The sequence below is a fragment of the Limanda limanda genome, chromosome 10 (assembly GCF_963576545.1).
Source record: "Limanda limanda chromosome 10, fLimLim1.1, whole genome shotgun sequence".
NCBI classification, from domain to species: Eukaryota; Metazoa; Chordata; class Actinopteri; order Pleuronectiformes; family Pleuronectidae; genus Limanda; species Limanda limanda.
The window spans coordinates 2,892,939-2,912,216 of NC_083645.1; the positions used below are offsets into that span (position 1 = coordinate 2,892,939).

The 19,278-nt window shown below is 42.0% G+C and overlaps 1 protein-coding gene across 1 annotated transcript; it reads left to right on the forward strand.

Annotated features, from left to right (window-relative positions):
- Window positions 1-5,238: 5,238 nt before the first annotated feature.
- hspa9 (heat shock protein 9) lies at window positions 5,239-15,942 on the forward strand. The gene is made up of 16 exons (XM_061080245.1): window positions 5,239-5,555; window positions 6,388-6,446; window positions 6,723-6,810; window positions 8,399-8,580; window positions 8,773-8,897; window positions 8,992-9,065; window positions 9,782-9,888; window positions 10,014-10,176; window positions 10,269-10,361; window positions 11,861-12,070; window positions 12,275-12,502; window positions 12,621-12,843; window positions 13,010-13,104; window positions 13,206-13,298; window positions 13,879-14,019; window positions 14,626-15,942. The coding sequence occupies exons 1-16, from the start codon at window positions 5,475-5,477 to the stop codon at window positions 14,701-14,703; spliced, it is 2,040 nt and encodes a 679-aa protein (XP_060936228.1). The 5' UTR covers window positions 5,239-5,474; the 3' UTR covers window positions 14,704-15,942.
- The last annotated feature ends 3,336 nt before the right edge of the window (window positions 15,943-19,278 follow it).

Genomic DNA, 19,278 nt, shown 5'->3' on the forward strand with positions numbered 1-19,278 from the left:
TGACGGTGCAACACTCCATTATATTTTTAGAATTTGCCGCGGGCCAATAAAAAATGGTTCCCGGGCTGCAGTTGGCCTGCGGGCCAGACTTTGGACACCCCTGGTCTAGGGAATGCATTAATGAGTGTCCTCAAAACTATAGAGAGCAGGGTTCATACACATTTTGACACATGGATTTCCATTACTTTTGAATAATTTTAAACCAAATTTCCATGACCAAAAATTTTGTGGAATCTCGGTGTATACATGAAAAAGTGACAAAATTTAGTATTTAAGCTAACAATGAGAATTCCAAAGCATACAGTATACCTTAAAGGACACAACTGAATGAGAGACAATAGTTTGATTGAGGTCTTTGTCTGTTGTAACCCATGGCATGTACTTTTCCATTTGTAGCCAAGCATGGTTAAATCTACACTTCCCTGGCAAAGTGCATTATACCGCCTGCTTCCCCACCGAACTTTTCAATTAGAATATGCGCGTCTGCCTGCTTATATTTTGAGCGTATTTCTTTTAAAAGCATATGAATTATTTAAAACTCAGTGTTACGGACAGAAAACGGACGGAAAACCAGAGTGTGTCATATTTATATGACACTCTGGTTTTCCGTCTTCTATCAGGGGTCCTGACCACATAGTCAGTGGCACTCAACCTCCTGTCAATAGTATAAGGTCCTGAAAACCGAGCACTCATTGAATTACTTAGAATGGGCAGTAACACTAAAACCAAGTCACCTTGCTGTAGAGAACGTGGAAGTGCTTTTTTATCAAACTGCCGCTTCATACCCTGTTGTGCAGCAGAGAGACTCTCCCTAGCGATACTACAAGCCTCGTGCAGTCGTTCTCGGAAGCGACTCACGTAGGTCAGCACGTTTCGCTGGGTGGACGAACTCTTGTCTGTTAGCTGATCCTTTAACACCCTTAAAGGGCCTCTCACGGTGTGACCAAATACCAGCTCTGCTGGACTAAAACCTAGTGACTCTTGCACTATTTCCCTAACGGCAAATAGAGCCAAAGGGACGCCTTCATCCCATTCCCTACCGCTCTCCATGATATATTTGCGCAACACTGACTTAAACGTCTGATGCCATCTTTCGAGTGCCCCCTGCGACTCAGGGTGATAAGCACTCAAGATCCGATGTGATATCGAGAGGGATGTTAACACCTGTTCAAAAATACGTGTAGCCTATAGCGGGCATCATCACTTGCTCTAGGTGAGGAAAATGGAGAGAGTCGGGGCGGAGTTAGCGGAGGCTTAATCTCCAGATCAGAGGCCGCAGCTACCTCTTCCTCCCTGATGTCCTTCTCTGAGTTAGAAGACAAAGATGAGGATGGAATAGTGGGCGCACGAGTAGCGGCACTGCTGCCCGTACCAAGCACTTTATTGTGAACCAACATACGTACGACCGCTTCTTTCAATTCAGCTTTTAGCTGATTTGGGGGGACTGAAAATTCAAAATGTGCCGCAATGGCATACAAATCTTTTTTTTTACAGCGATCAATCTGCTCCACAAAAGGATCACTAAGAAAACACGCAAGATCAAACGTGTCCATGATGTTTCAACCAGCCTTAACTCAAACCTTAACTAACCTAACCAATATCAACAGCCTACTTGACGTGTGCACTGCACACCAACACTCAACAAACCTGTTGTTAATTAGGATCAAAAATCCCGGACGAGCCCCCAATTTATGTTACGCCCCCTGGTGGCTCGTAGCAGGACGTAACATAAATGCAGCAGGTTTGAATAAGTGAGGGTGCAATCACACAAAAGACAAGACCAGATATAAGATAAAGACAGTATTTATTTAAACCAAGCAACACAGGGATCAACAAGGACTAACAGTGGCACCAAAGAAAAAGAACACAAAGAAATCCCCCCCCCCCCTTTACAGGTGTACAAAAGTACAGCGGGTGGTGCTCACTCTAACCTGAGGTATTCACAAACAGTAAACCTACGTGAGTGTGATATGTAAACCCCGGAGTATCTTACCTGCCCTTGTAGTCCCTGTGCGCACAACAAACAAAGTCAACAAAGACAAAAGACAAAACAAAAGTAGGCTGCTACAACTTAAACAACTACTGGTAAAAACTCAAGACACCAGCAAACATCAGGACCAAACAAAACAATCAGCGCTCTGACACAGCTCACCACAAAAGCCTCCTCTCGCCAACAAAACAAACACAGGACTATTTAAAGGGGAAGGGTTGACGAGAGATCTGTCACAGGTGGGGTGATTGGAAGATTGGATGCAGGTGAGATGAGCGGCCATGATGCTTCTTCTTCTGGCCACTTCACTGGCACGTCCTGCCCGAGAGCTCCCCCTTCCAGTCACTGGAGGCATCACCAGTCTATAAGGATGTGGAAACAAAACAACACAAGACAGAACACAACACATGTATACATACAGGACATACAGAACACTGTCCGTAACACTCAGCGTAAATGAACGACATGAAAATATGAATATAACAAATTTCCATGACTTCTCCAATACTTTGGGGATTTTATTTTTTTGTAGAACTTTTCCAGGCCTGGATATAAACATTTTACAATTCCATGACTTTGCCAGGTTTTTCATGACTGTAGGAACCCTGACTGAGACTTAATCTAACCTGATTCCTTTCAGGCATGTGTGACCACTGTAAATCTTGGTCCTCACAAGGGACCAGAAAGCAGAGGGATCCAACAATTGACAAAGACAAGGATATACAGTATTTGTGTGTGTGTGTGGGGGGGGGGGGGGGGGTGAGAGAGAGAAGGGGTGTTATTATAATTTATAGTGCTGTGTACCTATACAGGCAGACCAACAACTAATTTTGATACTAAACAAAGATGTACACAAAATGTAGTTTTTACACAATGATTTAATTTACTGACAGAAAGGAAAGTTAAAACTATCCAAACTATCTGGACCAATGTGAAAACACAAATTATCGTAAATCAATTAACCAACAATAAGTACATCTGCCAAAATGACTTGTTTATGTGTCTAGTATTTTGCAGAATTATGCAAAACACTACTGTAACCACAAAACCTGGTGGAAGGGTGTGGTACGGGTCAGGGAATAACTCATTACACTTTGGTGGGGATCTGCATCAGGGTGCAGTTGCAATCTGATCTGTTCAGTTCACTCAAAATATGAGTGTGTTAAATGAACTGCGCTTTTTTAGTGCGTTCATGGACAACACTCCTGACCACTGTGATACTTACTGTTTAATTTGTTTCAAGAACTATTTTCTCTTAAATTGCGATGCGCTTTGTTAAACTGCATGATGTGTACACATGAGGTGGATAGCTGCAGCCTGTGATGTACAGAAAGGCTGATTCAGAATACAGAGCATCAATGGTTTCCAGCAACTTGCTGCAATGGCAAACACCCTAAGTGTTTCAATCTAAAACATTGTTCCCAAATCCCAGGCTTTTCAAGGTTTACACATGAGGCCCCCTTGTGGAATATTAGACTGGGCTGAGACTACAGGAGTTTAAAAAAAAAAATTATTGAGTTGAATCACAAAATAGCTACTGATAGGAATTGTATGGATTGATATTTTTTGTATTAATCCATGCATTCATTAATTTTCTTATTTCCTCTTCCAAGGTGTTATTTGTCAGCGTTTGTTGTCTGTAAAAAGGATTAAACAAAAACTATTGGACAAATTACCAGGATGGGCTTTGGGTCAGGAAAGAAAGAACCCATTAAAATGTGCTGCAGATCCAGATCAGGAGTGTATCCAGTAACCTTTTTCACTTTCTTTAACAATGTGAGATAAGGGGTTTTGCAACATTTTTGTTGATTTCTCAGAGAATAAATCCAGAATATTGATTTCTAAAAAGGCATATAAGCCTCAGAGAGAGAGCCACATGTGAGGGATTCCTCTCCCAGGACAGACAGAAGTGCAATAGATGTCATCAAGATAAGGGTTTTAGCAGCATTGATAAGAATGAATGAAAGGTCAATGAATTGATGGATATTGTCGGTAATGGTCGAGTATCTAAGGGGAAATACTATATATCAAGCAGTCCTGCTGCAATCATAGTCTATTTGATGCAGAACCAAATTTAGATCTGGATCTAGTGAATTTACATGTGGTTTTCTAAAGGGATTGTTGGGCCTTGGAGGAGGTATGCAGTCTCTGACTGCCATTGTAGTATTGTGAACCTTCCTAGAAGAGGCCAGTCCACTCAAATTCATCCAGAAGGGTTCAAAAGTACCCAGATAAACATTGACTAAAACTGCTGGCCCCAGTTAAAGTCAGTAATCATGATTACATAATAAAATTGGGCAAAAAAAAGGCATCCATGTGAGAGTTGCAAGGTGCAAAACACAACTGATCCCCTCAATTGGGCGGATGACCTCAGGAGTTCATGTCTGAAAACAGCTATCATCATTACTCATTTCTACTTCCCAATGGTTAATATTAAACTCACTGGTTCATTTTTTGACAGTGAACTGTTCTCCTACGGGTATCATAGTGGGAACTGCTGTACTGGCTCATAATTTATCGTGTATTATATTTGTTCACTGATGATAATTCCCATTGACTCCAAGCTGAGATGTTGAAATCAAAATATTAATCAATTACTTATTTTACAGATGTACTTTAAAAGGCTTCATCATAACTTCTCAAAATAATACATGAACTTTAGATTACGTAAAAATAATTCAACCTTAACATAATCAGTCTGACCTCCAGACAACAAGCTGGGTTACACAAACAGAGTCCTCACATGTTCCATAAGAAAATCATCACAGCTTCAACTTTAACCCTGGAGAAGATTTGGTTAGACAGATCACAGACACATACTGTCTGTATATCATCATAACATTTCGCACAGAGAACTATGTGTGAGTACACGTCCCTGCATTGACAACAAGAAGACATGGTATCTAAACAGTCTATGAATGGTATAGAAAGTACATTGGTACAAGTTTTCTGATGTAACACAAAACGCGGTGGAAACCGTTGCGTACCCCTCGTTACATCATGACCTTCACGTGCCCACTATGTGTATCTGCCCTTTACTGTGCCTAATCGCAACAAGGTTTAAAAAATAAAATGAATGTTTCAAAATGTTATAAAAAGAAAAAACATTATTTCATTTATATCACTCTATAGTCAAATCACGAATCATAAATTCGTAGTTATTGAAGAGCATTTTAATAAACGGTTAAAAACATACAGGCAGTGCATGGGCATTCCGTTTTGGGGTCCTTCAGCTTTGCATGGTGCAACATGTGTTGGATGATTCCAGAAGAAGCTCCGTAGCTTTTTAAGTCTAAAGACGAGCGGCGTGTCCCGGACCTGAGCTCTGTGTCTCTCTCCCTGGACGTCTGAAGACACCCGACATTTTGACTTCTTCTCGCTGCCCTTCTCCTCCTCTCCTCGGCAGTTTGTGGACTCTGCTCAGACATAAAACGCTGCGGACATTTTATTAAAATATTGTTAGCCTGTTACCCGAGTTGTCAAAATGTTGAGTGTCGCTAGCACCGTTTCAAGGACTCTCCCGACAAGGAGCTGTACAAGAAACGTGTCATCATTAATCAAGAAGGTTAGTGTCAAAAATACTCATATTTGTTCTTACATACTCTTGTAATGTCGCTTATTAATACGAGATGGGAAAACGCCGGTCTTGTGACGACGTCAGGTTGGCTTAGCATGCTAACAGCTAGCGTGAGGCCAGCTTACTAAATCTCGACAACCTTCACAGCTGTCATTTAATTGACTTGATGAAAGCGCACATTAAGTCGTGTTTAACGCTAAAATAAGTCACTTCTCCGTGTGGACGTCGATTCTTTGCTTAGTTGGAGCAACTGAATGTGGTTTGGTCCATGCTAGCCTGTGCTAGCTCACTTTTGATGTCATACCTGTCACACGTCTGGCAAGACCCATCCTGTGTCGTGCGTGATAGTTAATGGTTCGATTGACATTATAATGTGTAAAGAAGCGTGTGTGATGTGACAGTGGTTCACCTCCTCGATGGCTGTAGCGGATGAGCCGATCAGTGACCTTCGGTGCGGTGTCCCTACCCCCCCAAACGCTCTGCAGCATTTCTCCACCGTTTAATATGTCCATCACCTGATGATCACCGATTTATTGCTTGTTAATGTTAACTTGTATTAATGAACAACATTTTCACCACTTTTCTGACCGGTCGAATTACGGTGTTTGTGTTCCACATTGGGTTCTCCTATTTCCACACTTCATAATTTCCCTCTAAAATCCAAGTTACTTTTTATTGTAGCGTGTAACAAAAAAAATTGGTTGGGTTCCACAATTATTTTGTGATCCATTGGAGCCACACAGGCATGAATTATAATTTACATTCTACATGGTACAAAATGTGGTAACAGCTGTGTAACAGTCTTCTGATGTGTCCACAGGCCTGCTGGAGCGGCTTCCAACCAGATGCCCTCAGAGTCCTGTCCAGGAGAGACTATGCGTGAGTATCAACATTAAAGGGCCTCATATAACTCCAAAGTGATACAAATGCAGTCTGGAAATAGTTATTGATAGAAGATGTACATTGAAAACTGTATGATGCCTGTGCAATATTCCAAGTCACATTCAACCTTGAAAAATGGTGTCTCTCCCCAAGGCAGGGTCTTTGGTACAATGGCAAATGTAAAATCAATGATATGAGGATTTTCTAGTACGATGTCATTGATATATTTATTCGTATGTTAAAATAACACTGCTATTTGAACATGTGATGCAGGTCAGAAGCCATCAAAGGTTCAGTCATCGGCATTGACTTGGGAACGACCAACTCCTGTGTTGCTGTTATGGATGGGAAACAGGCGAAGGTGAGGATGAACAGTCTGCCTGTCATGTGGTCAGTTTATTTGGAATATGAACACGACCCTTTAGTGGGCGGCTGTGGCTGAGGGGTAGAGTGGTTGTCCTCCAACCTGAAGGTTGGCAGTTCGATCCCCAGTCTGACCATCTAATAAATTAAAAGCATTTCTTATAGGTAGCCTGTGTTTATCCCTCCTTACCGTCGTGGCAAATACAAACTTTCTTGTGTGGTTGTGAGGTTTATGTTAAGGATATGTGAATTTTGCGTGACATCATAATCATGTGATTGAAAACAAGTTATATGTTCAAGTCAATGAAGCTTTATTAGCAGACATGAAAAAACAGACTAATAATAATGCAACAACAATGGTAGTTGTTTATATTCAGAAGGGTTGGGACATCTTTAGGAGGCTTGTGTTTGCTAATCACAAAAATTAGTGCTTGAATGTGTTTAGATTATTTTCTTTGCTCAAGGATTAATAGATAGTTGATCCCATTTACTCACTGATTCATTTCAATTTTCTCTGAGATTCTTGCTTACTTAATAGTGAATGGTGGTGTTGTACTCAACTGCAATACATTGAAATGTGTTCTTAAGGAAAAGTTCACCCAAAAACTGTAATTCACTCATTATCTACTCGCACCTATGCCAATGGAAGGGGGGGGGGGGGGTGAAGTGTGTGAGTCCACAAAACACTGCTAGAGTTTCAGGGGTAAACCGTGTCAGCTGATATCTTTTGACATGGCGCATTCAGGGACCTTTAGAAATGCTGACGTCCGCCTACTTTGCCACTTCTGGTGGAAATTTTGTCTTGTGTGGTGTCATTCAAGTATCTGCAAGACCCGACTTTCATATTCGACTCGAATCAAGGTAACTTCCACCGTGTCTCATCCCTAAAAGTTCACCAGAAGTGGCCAAGCTAGCGTTTGCATTTCTGACAGCCCCTTTATGCACCTCGTCCGAAGATATCAGAGTACTTTCAGGCTAAAAACACGGTGTAAATTAACTCGTTTAGAGTTGAATATGAATGTCGGGGCTTGTGTACACTTGGATGACGCCACAGGAGCAATATGGAGGCATTTTATACATTTATTTAAAAACTAAAATTGTTTCTGAAGATAAGACCCTAATATTTTCTGTTGTATTGGATGCGGCTGGTACCTGGCTAGTGCACTGTTTACCCATAAAACTCCAGATGTGTCTCAAACACTTCACCCGGCCCTCCATCGGCATAGGGTTGAGTAGATAATGATTGAATTATTATTTTTTTGGTGAACTATTCTTTCAGTGCCCCCAAATGTTGCCATCAAAATTGACAATCTTTAGAAATGGGTCTAAAGAAAATTTTAGTGTAGTTTAATGGAAATAAAGATGTTCATTTAAAAAAAGTTGTTTCTTTAGTCGAATGTATCTTCATTTTTACCAAATTCTGAAATTAACTTGCACAGATTGAGGATAGCAGATCGACCAATAACTGGGAGAAAACTAAGTCAGCCCTAACCCAGCTTATCCTAACCACTTACCCCAACGTGAATGGCAATGCTCTCTGGTCTGAAGTTTGACAAAGCAAACATGGATTTCTGTTTGTCTCTCAGGTGTTGGAGAATGCAGAGGGAGCCAGGACAACTCCATCAGTCATTGCCTTTGCTGCGGATGGGGAACGTCTAGTGGGCATGCCTGCTAAACGCCAGTCTGTCACCAACCCTGAGAACACTCTGTACGCCACCAAGAGACTAATTGGCCGTCGCTTTGACGATGCAGAGGTCCAGAAAGATCTGTGAGTTCACATTTAACGTTTGCTACCTCATTGCATACCAGTATCTGAAGAAATGTTTGTCAACTGCGTTACAGGTATACCTCAAAGATGTAACTTGCTGTGTTAGGGGTCATTGTTTTTTTATTTATTTGGATATGGAAAAATGAGCAGTGTGTGAGTTAAACAATCTGAACACACTGTTTTCATCAACAGGAAGAACGTACCCTACAAGATAGTACGTGCATCTAATGGTGATGCTTGGGTCGAGGCTCATGGGAAAATGTATTCCCCAAGCCAGGCTGGAGCTTTTGTTCTCATGAAAATGAAGGAGACTGCAGGTATGACTTCAGCTGCACTAAACAAGTATTGTTTTGCTCTCAGTCGTCCACATGCGAGCATTAGTTAGATTATAATTTTATTCTTGTGTTGCAGAGAACTACCTGGGAACCAAAGTAAAGAACGCTGTCGTCACTGTACCAGCCTACTTCAATGATTCTCAGAGACAGGTACACAGACACACACACACACAAGGGTTACACAATATTAGGAAAAAGTGTGATATACGTTAACTTTGAATATTTGGGTGACAATTTCAATCAATCATAAAAAATAAACTGAACAATGTCCCAGTCACTTCCCAAACAAGGCTCCACTAAACATCAGACAGGCAGAGATCACAGATGGGTCGGAAGTATGTTAGCAGACCTCTGAAATAGCTGACATTCGATGCTCCGTTATAGTAGCATATAGGATTTATCCTGGTCGAGCAATTATCCAGACACGGTTCCTGTAGGAGACAGTGAAAGTGCCCAAGATGTGTTCTCTTCTTGGTGGTCTCTGGAACTTTGACAGCTTCTCTGGTATTTCCACAACACGTACTACGCAACTGTTACAGTTACTTCAGCCAGAAGACCTCCTCTCCTCCCTTCAACTGGCTTCCCCGGTGTTTCCACAACATGTACAATACAGCAACGGTAGTCACTTCAGCTAGTATCATCCTCGCCTCTTTTTTGAACTTGAGCAAATTAACACAACAATGCAAACCATGCAAGGCCAAAATAACATTATACTCGGTGAACCCTGACAGCTATCTCTGATTTGTTTGGTAAAGGCACGGTCACACATATGTGAAAGTGAAGCGAATATTGTGGGTCAGAGTTGAACTCCGCACACGCAAATGTATTACCCCCAACACTCTCTGATGCATTTATTTGATCATCAGGCCACCAAAGATGCCGGTCAAATCTCAGGTCTGAACGTTCTGCGTGTCATCAACGAGCCAACAGCTGCTGCTCTGGCCTACGGACTGGAAAAAACCCAGGACAAGATGTGAGTAGAGCAGAACCTTCACTACAGTCCGTCAGTCATAACAGTTCTTACTGAAACATGAAAACAAGTGAATATAGGATTTATCCTGGTGGAGCTGCAATAAACCCACTCGTATCTGTTTCCAGTATTGCAGTGTATGATCTTGGTGGAGGTACGTTTGATATTTCTGTCCTGGAGATCCAGAAGGGAGTATTTGAGGTGAAGTCTACCAACGGTGACACTTTCCTGGGAGGAGAGGACTTTGACCAACACCTCCTCACACACATTGTCAAGGAGTTCAAGAGAGAGGTGCACAGTTTAACACTCTTTAGATAAGCCTCATCTGTAGTTCACTCTGTGTGTGAGTTTCTCACATGTGCTGTCATTTCGCATCTTTCCAGTCTGGTGTGGATCTGATGAAAGACAACATGGCTCTTCAGAGAGTCAGAGAGGCTGCAGAGAAGGCCAAGTGTGAGCTGTCGTCTTCACTGCAGGTAAAGGATGATTGGTGCTGGTCATAGAAAGGTTTGACACACGTTTCTGACCAATCGTACACCAATTAACATCAGACGGAAAAATAATTTACCCTCAAACTCTTAAGACCCTTTAGAACAGTCACTTTTTTTGACCACATGAGTATGATGTTTATTTAGAGCAGGGGTGCCCACACTTTATAGGCTTGTGAGCTACTCTTGAAATGACCAGCTCAACAAGATCTACCACCTCCGGCGCACGTACCCCCTCTTTTTTCGGGCCAGGAAACACACTGAAAAATTATTTAAAACGATATTGATAACATATTTTATATTTTATATGATATAAATGATTAAATATGCATCCCATAGTTTGTATTCCCCTTCTGTTGTCCTGGAGATTTAATTTTACCAATTTTACCAATCACATTATTAAATGTCCCCCTCTGCCCAGCCACAAGCAGTCATATAGATAAAAAGAGGGGGGGGGGGGGGGCTACGTATTCTCCACATAGGTTTGAGTGGAGAATACGTAATTTACCCTCCACATCCGACATAGCAAACAGCGGAGAAGTTCTTGAAGATGGATGACATTAAATTAATAATTTAAGTGGAGAAGTACAGTGAGCTGTATGATCCTCAGCACATATGAGACAAAGAAGACACATGTTGGGCTGTGTTGCAGTTAATGTTGGAGCAACAAGTAAGTATATGCTTGAAAAAAAGGATTAAATGCCGTTTTTACTGCAGGATGATAACAGCAAAAGTATGTGATATCATTAGCGCGGCGCTTTAGCGTCCGGTGTGAACAGCCAAGCGCCGGCGCTCTAGGGATTAGCGCGGCGCTTCGGCGGCGCTTCCGCGTCCGGTTTGAACCCGGCGTGACGAGCATTCCGCCCCGGTTGACGTTCGCAACATCATCCAGGGCGGGGGGTGTGGTGGCGGCGGCACCGACGGAAAAAGAAAAAAAAAGTGGGTACGTGCGCCGGAGCGTCCACGTGACTGCCTCTTGTCCAGTTGTGCAATCGACCCACACTGCCTTCGCGATCGACCGGTCGATCGCGATCGACGTATTGGGCACCCCTGATTTAGAGGTTATCGTTGGCATTAAACTCGCTGTCCTGTCTGTGTGTGTGTGTGTGTGTAGCTCAGTATTATGGTGCTATATTGTGCTTTACTGCAGCAGTTTTAGAGGTTTGTGAACTTGGCTGATTATGACAGCAGAGCAGGCAAAGAGGCAAGGTTTGTACAGACTGTTCAACTTTTATGTAGCAGTATAACTACTATTTCCTTTTTGAGGATGCAAGTTTTGGATATGGTTATGCCAAGAAAAGAAGGAATATTTACCTATGTATTGATTGGTTATCTGAAGGGCTGCAGAATTGCCAAAATTTACAAAAACTCTCAGCCTCTTAAGCAGAGGGAGAAATTAAATTAAAACATTTGATAGCCTAAATGTCATCTGTGACCGTGTCAAACCTTTAGTTGTAATATTTTTGTTCATGTTTCTTTTGTCACAGACGGATATCAACCTTCCTTACCTGACCATGGATGCCTCTGGTCCCAAACATCTCAACATTAAGCTGACACGTTCACAATTTGAGGGCATCGTGTCCGACTTGATCCGCCGCACCGTGGCTCCCTGTCAGAAGGCCATGCAGGATGCGGAGGTTTCAAAGGGGGACATTGGAGAGGTGCTGCTGGTCGGAGGCATGAGCCGCATGCCCAAGGTACACAACCTACTGTACACACTCACAAGGATTTACTGTCATCCAATAAACAGTTAAACTGACTGAACAAATGCGTGGTTTGAGTTGTAGTAATGTTAATTTCTGGTTCAGAGTCAGTGACATGAAGTCATCCAAATGAGGATTGTACAGACGCACCTATATAAGTCTAACATTTAAACAAGCTAACACTTTGTTTTCCCGTAGGTTCAGCAGACAGTTCAGGACCTGTTTGGCCGTGCTCCCAGCAAGTCTGTCAACCCAGATGAAGCTGTTGCCATAGGAGCAGCCATCCAGGGAGGTGTATTGGCTGGTGATGTCACTGACGTGCTCCTGTTGGATGTGACACCGTTGTCACTGGGTATTGAGACTCTTGGCGGAGTCTTCACCAAACTTATCAACAGGAACACTACAATTCCCACCAAGAAGAGCCAGGTACTGAGATTAAGGCTGCACTGCTCCTCCAGAGCAACACTGAAAAAGTGCTTGTCAGGTTAAAATGTAAAAGCTGTCACCCAAAATTTCCACTTTGTCCTCACTCCTCTGCTTACAGGTGTTCTCCACAGCAGCTGACGGACAGACACAGGTGGAGATCAAGGTATGTCAGGGCGAGAGAGAGATGGCGGCAGACAACAAGGTGCTGGGTCAGTTCACTCTGGTGGGAATCCCCCCAGCCCCCCGCGGAGTTCCCCAGGTTGAGGTCACCTTCGACATTGATGCCAACGGTATCGTCCACGTCTCCGCCAAGGACAAGGGCACCGGTCGCGAGCAGCAGAGTAAGTTTCTGCAGTTTGTCCGAGGCTTAAATATCTTGCAGTAAATTTAAATTTTAAGATTTTTAATTCTTAAGAGATGTTTGTCCTTTATGAGTAGCTTTAATTGGTATATTACAAACATGACAGTGCTATGCGTTTCGTAAACCTCATCTCATCTCTTCCTCAGTTGTCATCCAGTCATCAGGAGGTCTCAGTAAAGATGATATTGAGAACATGGTCAAGAATGCGGAGAAGTACGCAGAGGAGGACAGGAGAAGGAAGGTGAAGGGTTCAAAACTTACGGCTAAACTGTATTTATACAGACACTACTCCATACCGTTACAGAAGGTTAAATTAATTTCTCATTGTGTTTTTGTTTGTAGGACAGCGTGGAGGCCGTCAACATGGCAGAGGGAATTGTTCACGACACAGAATCCAAGATGGAGGAGTTCAAAGACCAGCTTCCTGCTGATGAGGTAAAACATGAGGGAGGGAGTGAAGGAGTGTTCTCCGGTAACCCTGCCATCACTGCATGTCCGGCTGCTATTACCATCGCCCTGTCTGACCTGATCACAAGTGCTCTGTTCATACCCGACCTTAAAATGTCTCTCTAGTGAACAGATCTCGGTTCCCTACCTTGTATATAAATATTATATCTTACCCATTTAAAAAAAAACATAATCAACAATTGGTGGTCAGTATGTGAAACACTAAGAAGTCGTCTTTATGAAACGATAGCAGGTCAGAAGACATCAGCCAACAGTTGTTCTGTGATTTGAGCTAATATTTTTTCTCAATTATGTCCTACATGGACATAAGAGCTGTCTACTTGTGATTACATACCCTGAGACGCATGTTAATAGCAGATCTGGACAGGGTCTAACTGTCTAAAGCATCCTGTGTATGAACTGCAGAGATCATGTGTTTGAACAAGCGTGTGGAGCATAGGAATAAACAGGTTTAATACACAAATTAAAGTCAGGTTTTGCTGCTAGTGTCATTACAAATGACACAGCTTTGTTTATTCACGTGTCCTCTCTGATCTTCCACTCATAGTGCACCAAGCTGAAGGAGGAGATCTCTAAAGTCAGAAATCTTCTGGCCAACAAGGACTCAGAAACAGGAGAGAACATAAAACAGGCAGCCACCACCCTGCAGCAGGCGTCGCTGAAACTCTTTGAAATGGCCTACAAGAAGGTAAGGATCTTATTCACACTGATGCTGTATATCAACCTGGTGAAGACAATGTTGCATACGCCTACCACACACTCAACTTTTGTTCTTCTCTCTCTCTGTTGCTACACAATTTCAAATGAACTCTGCTCTTTTCCGATAAACAACAGAAAATATCCAGCCCCCCCCCTTTTTTTTAATCAACTTTTAACACTGCCCAGAGTGAAATACATGAATATTTCATTAAATTACATTTCCTCATCAAAGACATGTCTTGGAAAGAAATATAAACAGGGTTTCTGCTGAGTCTTAAAATTGAATAATCTTAACTTATTAAGAGCACAAATCCTCAGTTTTGAGTCAGTTACATTGTAATGTTTTGCTCTTTAACATAAAACATTTCTCATTTGAAATAATGCAGGTTTTTCTTTTCCTGACTCAATTATTAATCAACTGTTAAAAAGATTAGATATTTGGAATGTACAAATTAAACACTGACTATAATATAGTGATTATTGAAATGATGATACCTACAAATAACAAATTTATGACTACTTATAAAAATATTTTCTTTAGAGGCTGCAGTTGAAACATAAACAATTTACCTGTAATTCTCCTCTCTTCCTGCAGATGGCAGCAGAGCGGGAAGGCAGCGGCGGCAGCAGCTCAAGCTCGTCGGAGGGAGACAAGAAAGAAGGGCAGCAGTAAATCGTAGCACTTGGTTGTCACATGGTTTCCATGACAACAGAGGACTGTTTGGTAAAGGGGTGGGGCTGGGGGGGACGTCGGCAGTCAAAAGCAACAAGCTGAATCTACTTCATTCTCACCATAATATATTCTGCAGTGTTTCTGGCCGTAAAATACTCTAGTCAGTGAACGCTCCTCCAGGTCCTATTATGTTCTGTCTGTAATTTAATTGTTTCAAACATGTCTTGTATGTTTATTTTTTTTTAAGCTGTTAATTGACATTCTTAGTTAGTAAAAGTTGTACTTTTTGTCTAAGATGTCATAGCTTTCATCTTTTGTTACGTTGTGTTTGTGCACGTTCAGTTAGATGTAAGCTTGGTGCAGAGGAGAACCCTGCTTCACCACGTCTACTTCATAATTTTGTACAGTGCTGGACGACAGGCATAGCTTCTCTTGTTTTAATAGAGCACGTAAGACAACTCTGAGGTGGGAAGCTCCTGCACAAAACTATTTAAGTACATTTGATTTGCCACCTCTCAGGGGTCCTGAATGCACTCTATACCTGCAGAACTGTAGTCATAAGGTGGTTTTCATTTCATCACTTTTATTCTTGAAATTGAGAACTGCATCAACACAACTCCGCAGAAACTTGGTCCTGTTTGATCCGTCTCTGTCATTTAAAACATGCGAGCACAAGTTATCTGTGTGAGGATAAGATCATGTGTTGTCTCATATTTCCTAAAGAAAAAAAGAATAGTAAGACTTGATCTGTGAGAAATCCTTAAGTCCTCTGCATCCTCACATTAAACACAGCAGAGTTTATCCTTTGATATTCTGCGTCGGAAGGAATCACTGATCCAACAGTTAAACTATGATTGAATTTGTAGGATCTGGATATTATTGCACAGCAGAGGATGAGGCCTTAGCTTACCTTCCCAACCAGACACACAACAAGAAGTGGGCTCCATGAAAACCAGCGGAGGTGTCGAGAAATGAGCCCGGTTGAGTCAGTCCCCTCCAGTACAAAGTTATGTTGATGCCATAAATTGCTCTTTTTGATGTGATTCTTGCTGCATACCTGCCGGATAGTGATCGATGGTGTGTCTCTATAGGAGGTAGTCAGGAAGCAGTATATTGATTGACCGAGGGGAAGGTTCTTGTTTCTTTTTTCATTTTTTTGGGTGGATAATGTGATTATATTATTGGAGAGTAAAAATTATGTAAAGTTTTTTTCTAATAAAAACCTGACATTTAATGTTATTTCCTCTTGGAACTAGACTCATGTTTCCACTGGATTTACAAAAATTCAGATCGAAGCAAGATGACAGACCAACCAAAAGTTTAGCAACAAAGAGCCTGAAGCAGTTACAGGCAACATGACGCAGCTGACACCCAACATATGTGGAAGGAATTTGTCGATTGAGTTGTTAAAAAAAAGATAACAGCCCCAATGTGTTTGAATCTTAAAATGAATTTCTATCTGATGAGATTAATTGTTTTAATTGGAATGTTAGACTGCCTGAGCGGTCGGGTCGTCCAGAAAAACACGATACAGGTGCAGTTCAGGCTTGAATCTATTTGATTCACCCTGGTGCACAAGTGATACAGCATCCTTATATACAGATGGCTGTCAATCAATTCAGCCGGCACATACCATCTCCAAGAACCCCAAACATAATCCCACGTTAAAATTAATATTTACCCACCTAACCCCCCGAATAAATAATATTGAATATCCTACTAGTTTGAATGAACTTCCCCCTGCCCCCTTCCTTATAAGTTTAACCCCTAATGTCATGACCCAGCTCAACTGGCCACGACAAAAAGGGAGACACCAGTATACCAATCAAAGAATGTTTTTTGTTAACCAAATCGCACAAAATTAACATGCCAAATCAAGGGTTAACATGAGGTGGAGGTCAGTAAAGTCAGTGGTGTAGGGGATGCGTGAATGAAGGGTGAAGTTGCAAAGTTTTGTAAGGTGTTAAAGATAATCTACAGGAACTGAACCAAACAAGAACTTGAAGTGCCTGTGGAGAGGAGCAGAGAGAGACTGATCTAACCTTCACACAACGGGCCACAGGAGCTTCAGTTCACAATAATCAGCCACCTACATAACAGACAGACAGTTCACTCACAGATCATACCCCAAGACGGCACCAGGGGCTATCAGTATTTTGCCCGAACACCCTGGGAGGAAGGAAAGCAGACAGAGGTAAGTAAACAGCTGCTGACAACAGATCTCAATTTTCCAATACCCGTCACTTTATAAAAAGTCTCCTTTACTTAGCAATTCAGCAGCATTTCACCACATTGAATACCTAATCAATGAAGGTAAACAAACAAGTAACTCCCAAGAGAACAGTACCTCAATTTTCATGAACCCGAGATAGACAGTCTGCCACCAGATTGGCTTTCCCTGCCCGATACTGAGCTGTGAAGTCATAGGGTTGCAGGGACAGATGTGTGTTAGAGTCCTTCAACCGGTTCAGGTACTGCAAAGCATGATGATCTCTCTCCAGGACAAAGTGACGTCCCAGCAAGTAGTACCTCAGTGACTCAATTACCCACTTCATGGCCAGGCACTCCTTCTCCACAGTAGAGTACCTCGCCTCCCGGTCCAGGAGCTTGCAATCAGAGCCTGTGTAGGACACAAACTTCCGCAGCATATTCTTGACAGTCTGATTACACCTCTCCAACAGTGCTCCAGAATCAGCAAAGAAATATCTTTCAACATAGAGGTCTCTGGTTTGACCCATTTGTTAAACATGTTCTTTAAACATACATACAATTCACAATTCAGGGTCTCACCCTGATTAAAGTCCAGTGAATGAAATCTTCTCCTGTAGGTGTCGACTGTGATTTCATATTTAGTCAGGATGCCTTCTTTGACCTTTTCATAATCTTCAGCCTTAGAAATCCCCATGAGAACATAGTGCCTTTCCTGTGAGGAGATGAAAAGCCCACTCATCTTTTGGCCAACGACAGACAGTGGCCAATCTTTCAAATGTGGTCAGATAGTCTTCGGTGTCACCAACAGGCTTGAGATCTTCTCCATGAATGACATATACTGTTGTGGCATCTCAGGTTTTCTTTTTGGGGTTCTCTGCAGGGATGTGAATCGGTTAATTGCCTGCGCTTTATTGTTAAGCAAAGGTTGGCGGTTCTCTGAAAGGCAGTTGTGCAACCCAACTGTTCTTTATCCTGAATGTAGCTTGAGGGAGGGTTGATAAAAGTGTTGCAACAATGCAACCTGGTGAATTTCACCTCCAGGAATTTATTAAACCTATTTTTGGGGCAAGAGACGGTTTTAATGGGTAAATAGAACAGAATTTTATTTAACTGAAAAATGCACATTCAACAAAAGCAAAACAATCAACCACCAGAATGACAAGTATTAGATACAAAATAACACTAATACAAGAGTGGAGGATGGGCTAGGCCCACGGCGAAAACGAACCAAAAGAAAAGGGAAGGGTTAATAAATGAACCACCCATGACACTGCTCACCAACAAAAACGGGGATGGGTCGCCATCACGGAGGCACAGCACCTGTCCATCAACAAAAAGATGATTAAAACATGTCACAAGTGTTAAACTATACTGGTGAAGGTCAAGACATTGAAAATAAAATAGAAAAAGAAACCAAGGTAAAACAAAACAATATCTAAACAAAATGAACATTAATAAAATCAGGAAAATAATACAAGGGTAAGATCAAAACAAAACTAATTAAGAGCATGCATCCATCTGAGGTGGGCAACTCTGAGTTTTTAATCAATCAGCCACAGTGCAACGAGCCACAGCGAAGCGCCAAAGCGTAAGAGAGCCATGGTGATACTAAAGTGAGCCAGAACATGAGGGCAATCCAGAGCGTGGCGGCCAATCATGGGCTACAAATAACCAGGGCCTCTAAGAAAGGCAAAGTTTATATAAATTTAGGAAATAAAACATGACATATATATATATGAAAATATATATATACAGTTCCAGAGATAATGGGACCATGCGTACCACCATGTCCCACACACATGCACAAACATGCATAGACACACTCATGCAATGGGGAAATTAGTCCTGTGCATTTATCCCATCTGGTGTGATCTTTGGACAGACACACAGAGCAGAGCAGTGGGCAGCCATGTACAGCGCCCGGGGCGCAGATGTTGGGGGAGTAAGGTGCCTTGCTCAGGGGCACTAGACAGGGTAGGGAGAATAGTCTTTTGATCTTTTGGACAGATCCAGGCTCGTCTTTGTGTTGTTATTCTATCCAGGTAAGTTTTTTTTTGTTGTTTTTTTTTTTGTTGAGCATCGAACCAGAGACCTGGCAGAAAAAGGTCTCTGGTTCGATGCTGGTTCGACTCCACGGAGTTTCAACAAAAAACTTAACCAGTGTCTGACATCTCTGATGCTGAGGACTCTTTTGACTCCTTAATGAAGAAGAAGAAGAAGAAGCTATAAAGAATATAACAAAGAAACATCCAGCCAGGCATAATATAACACAGGAAATGAATACGGGTCATTTTTGCTGTAATGACTTGTTCACCTGAACAAGTCATTTCAGACTTACCATCCTATTCACAGTGAATCAGTAGG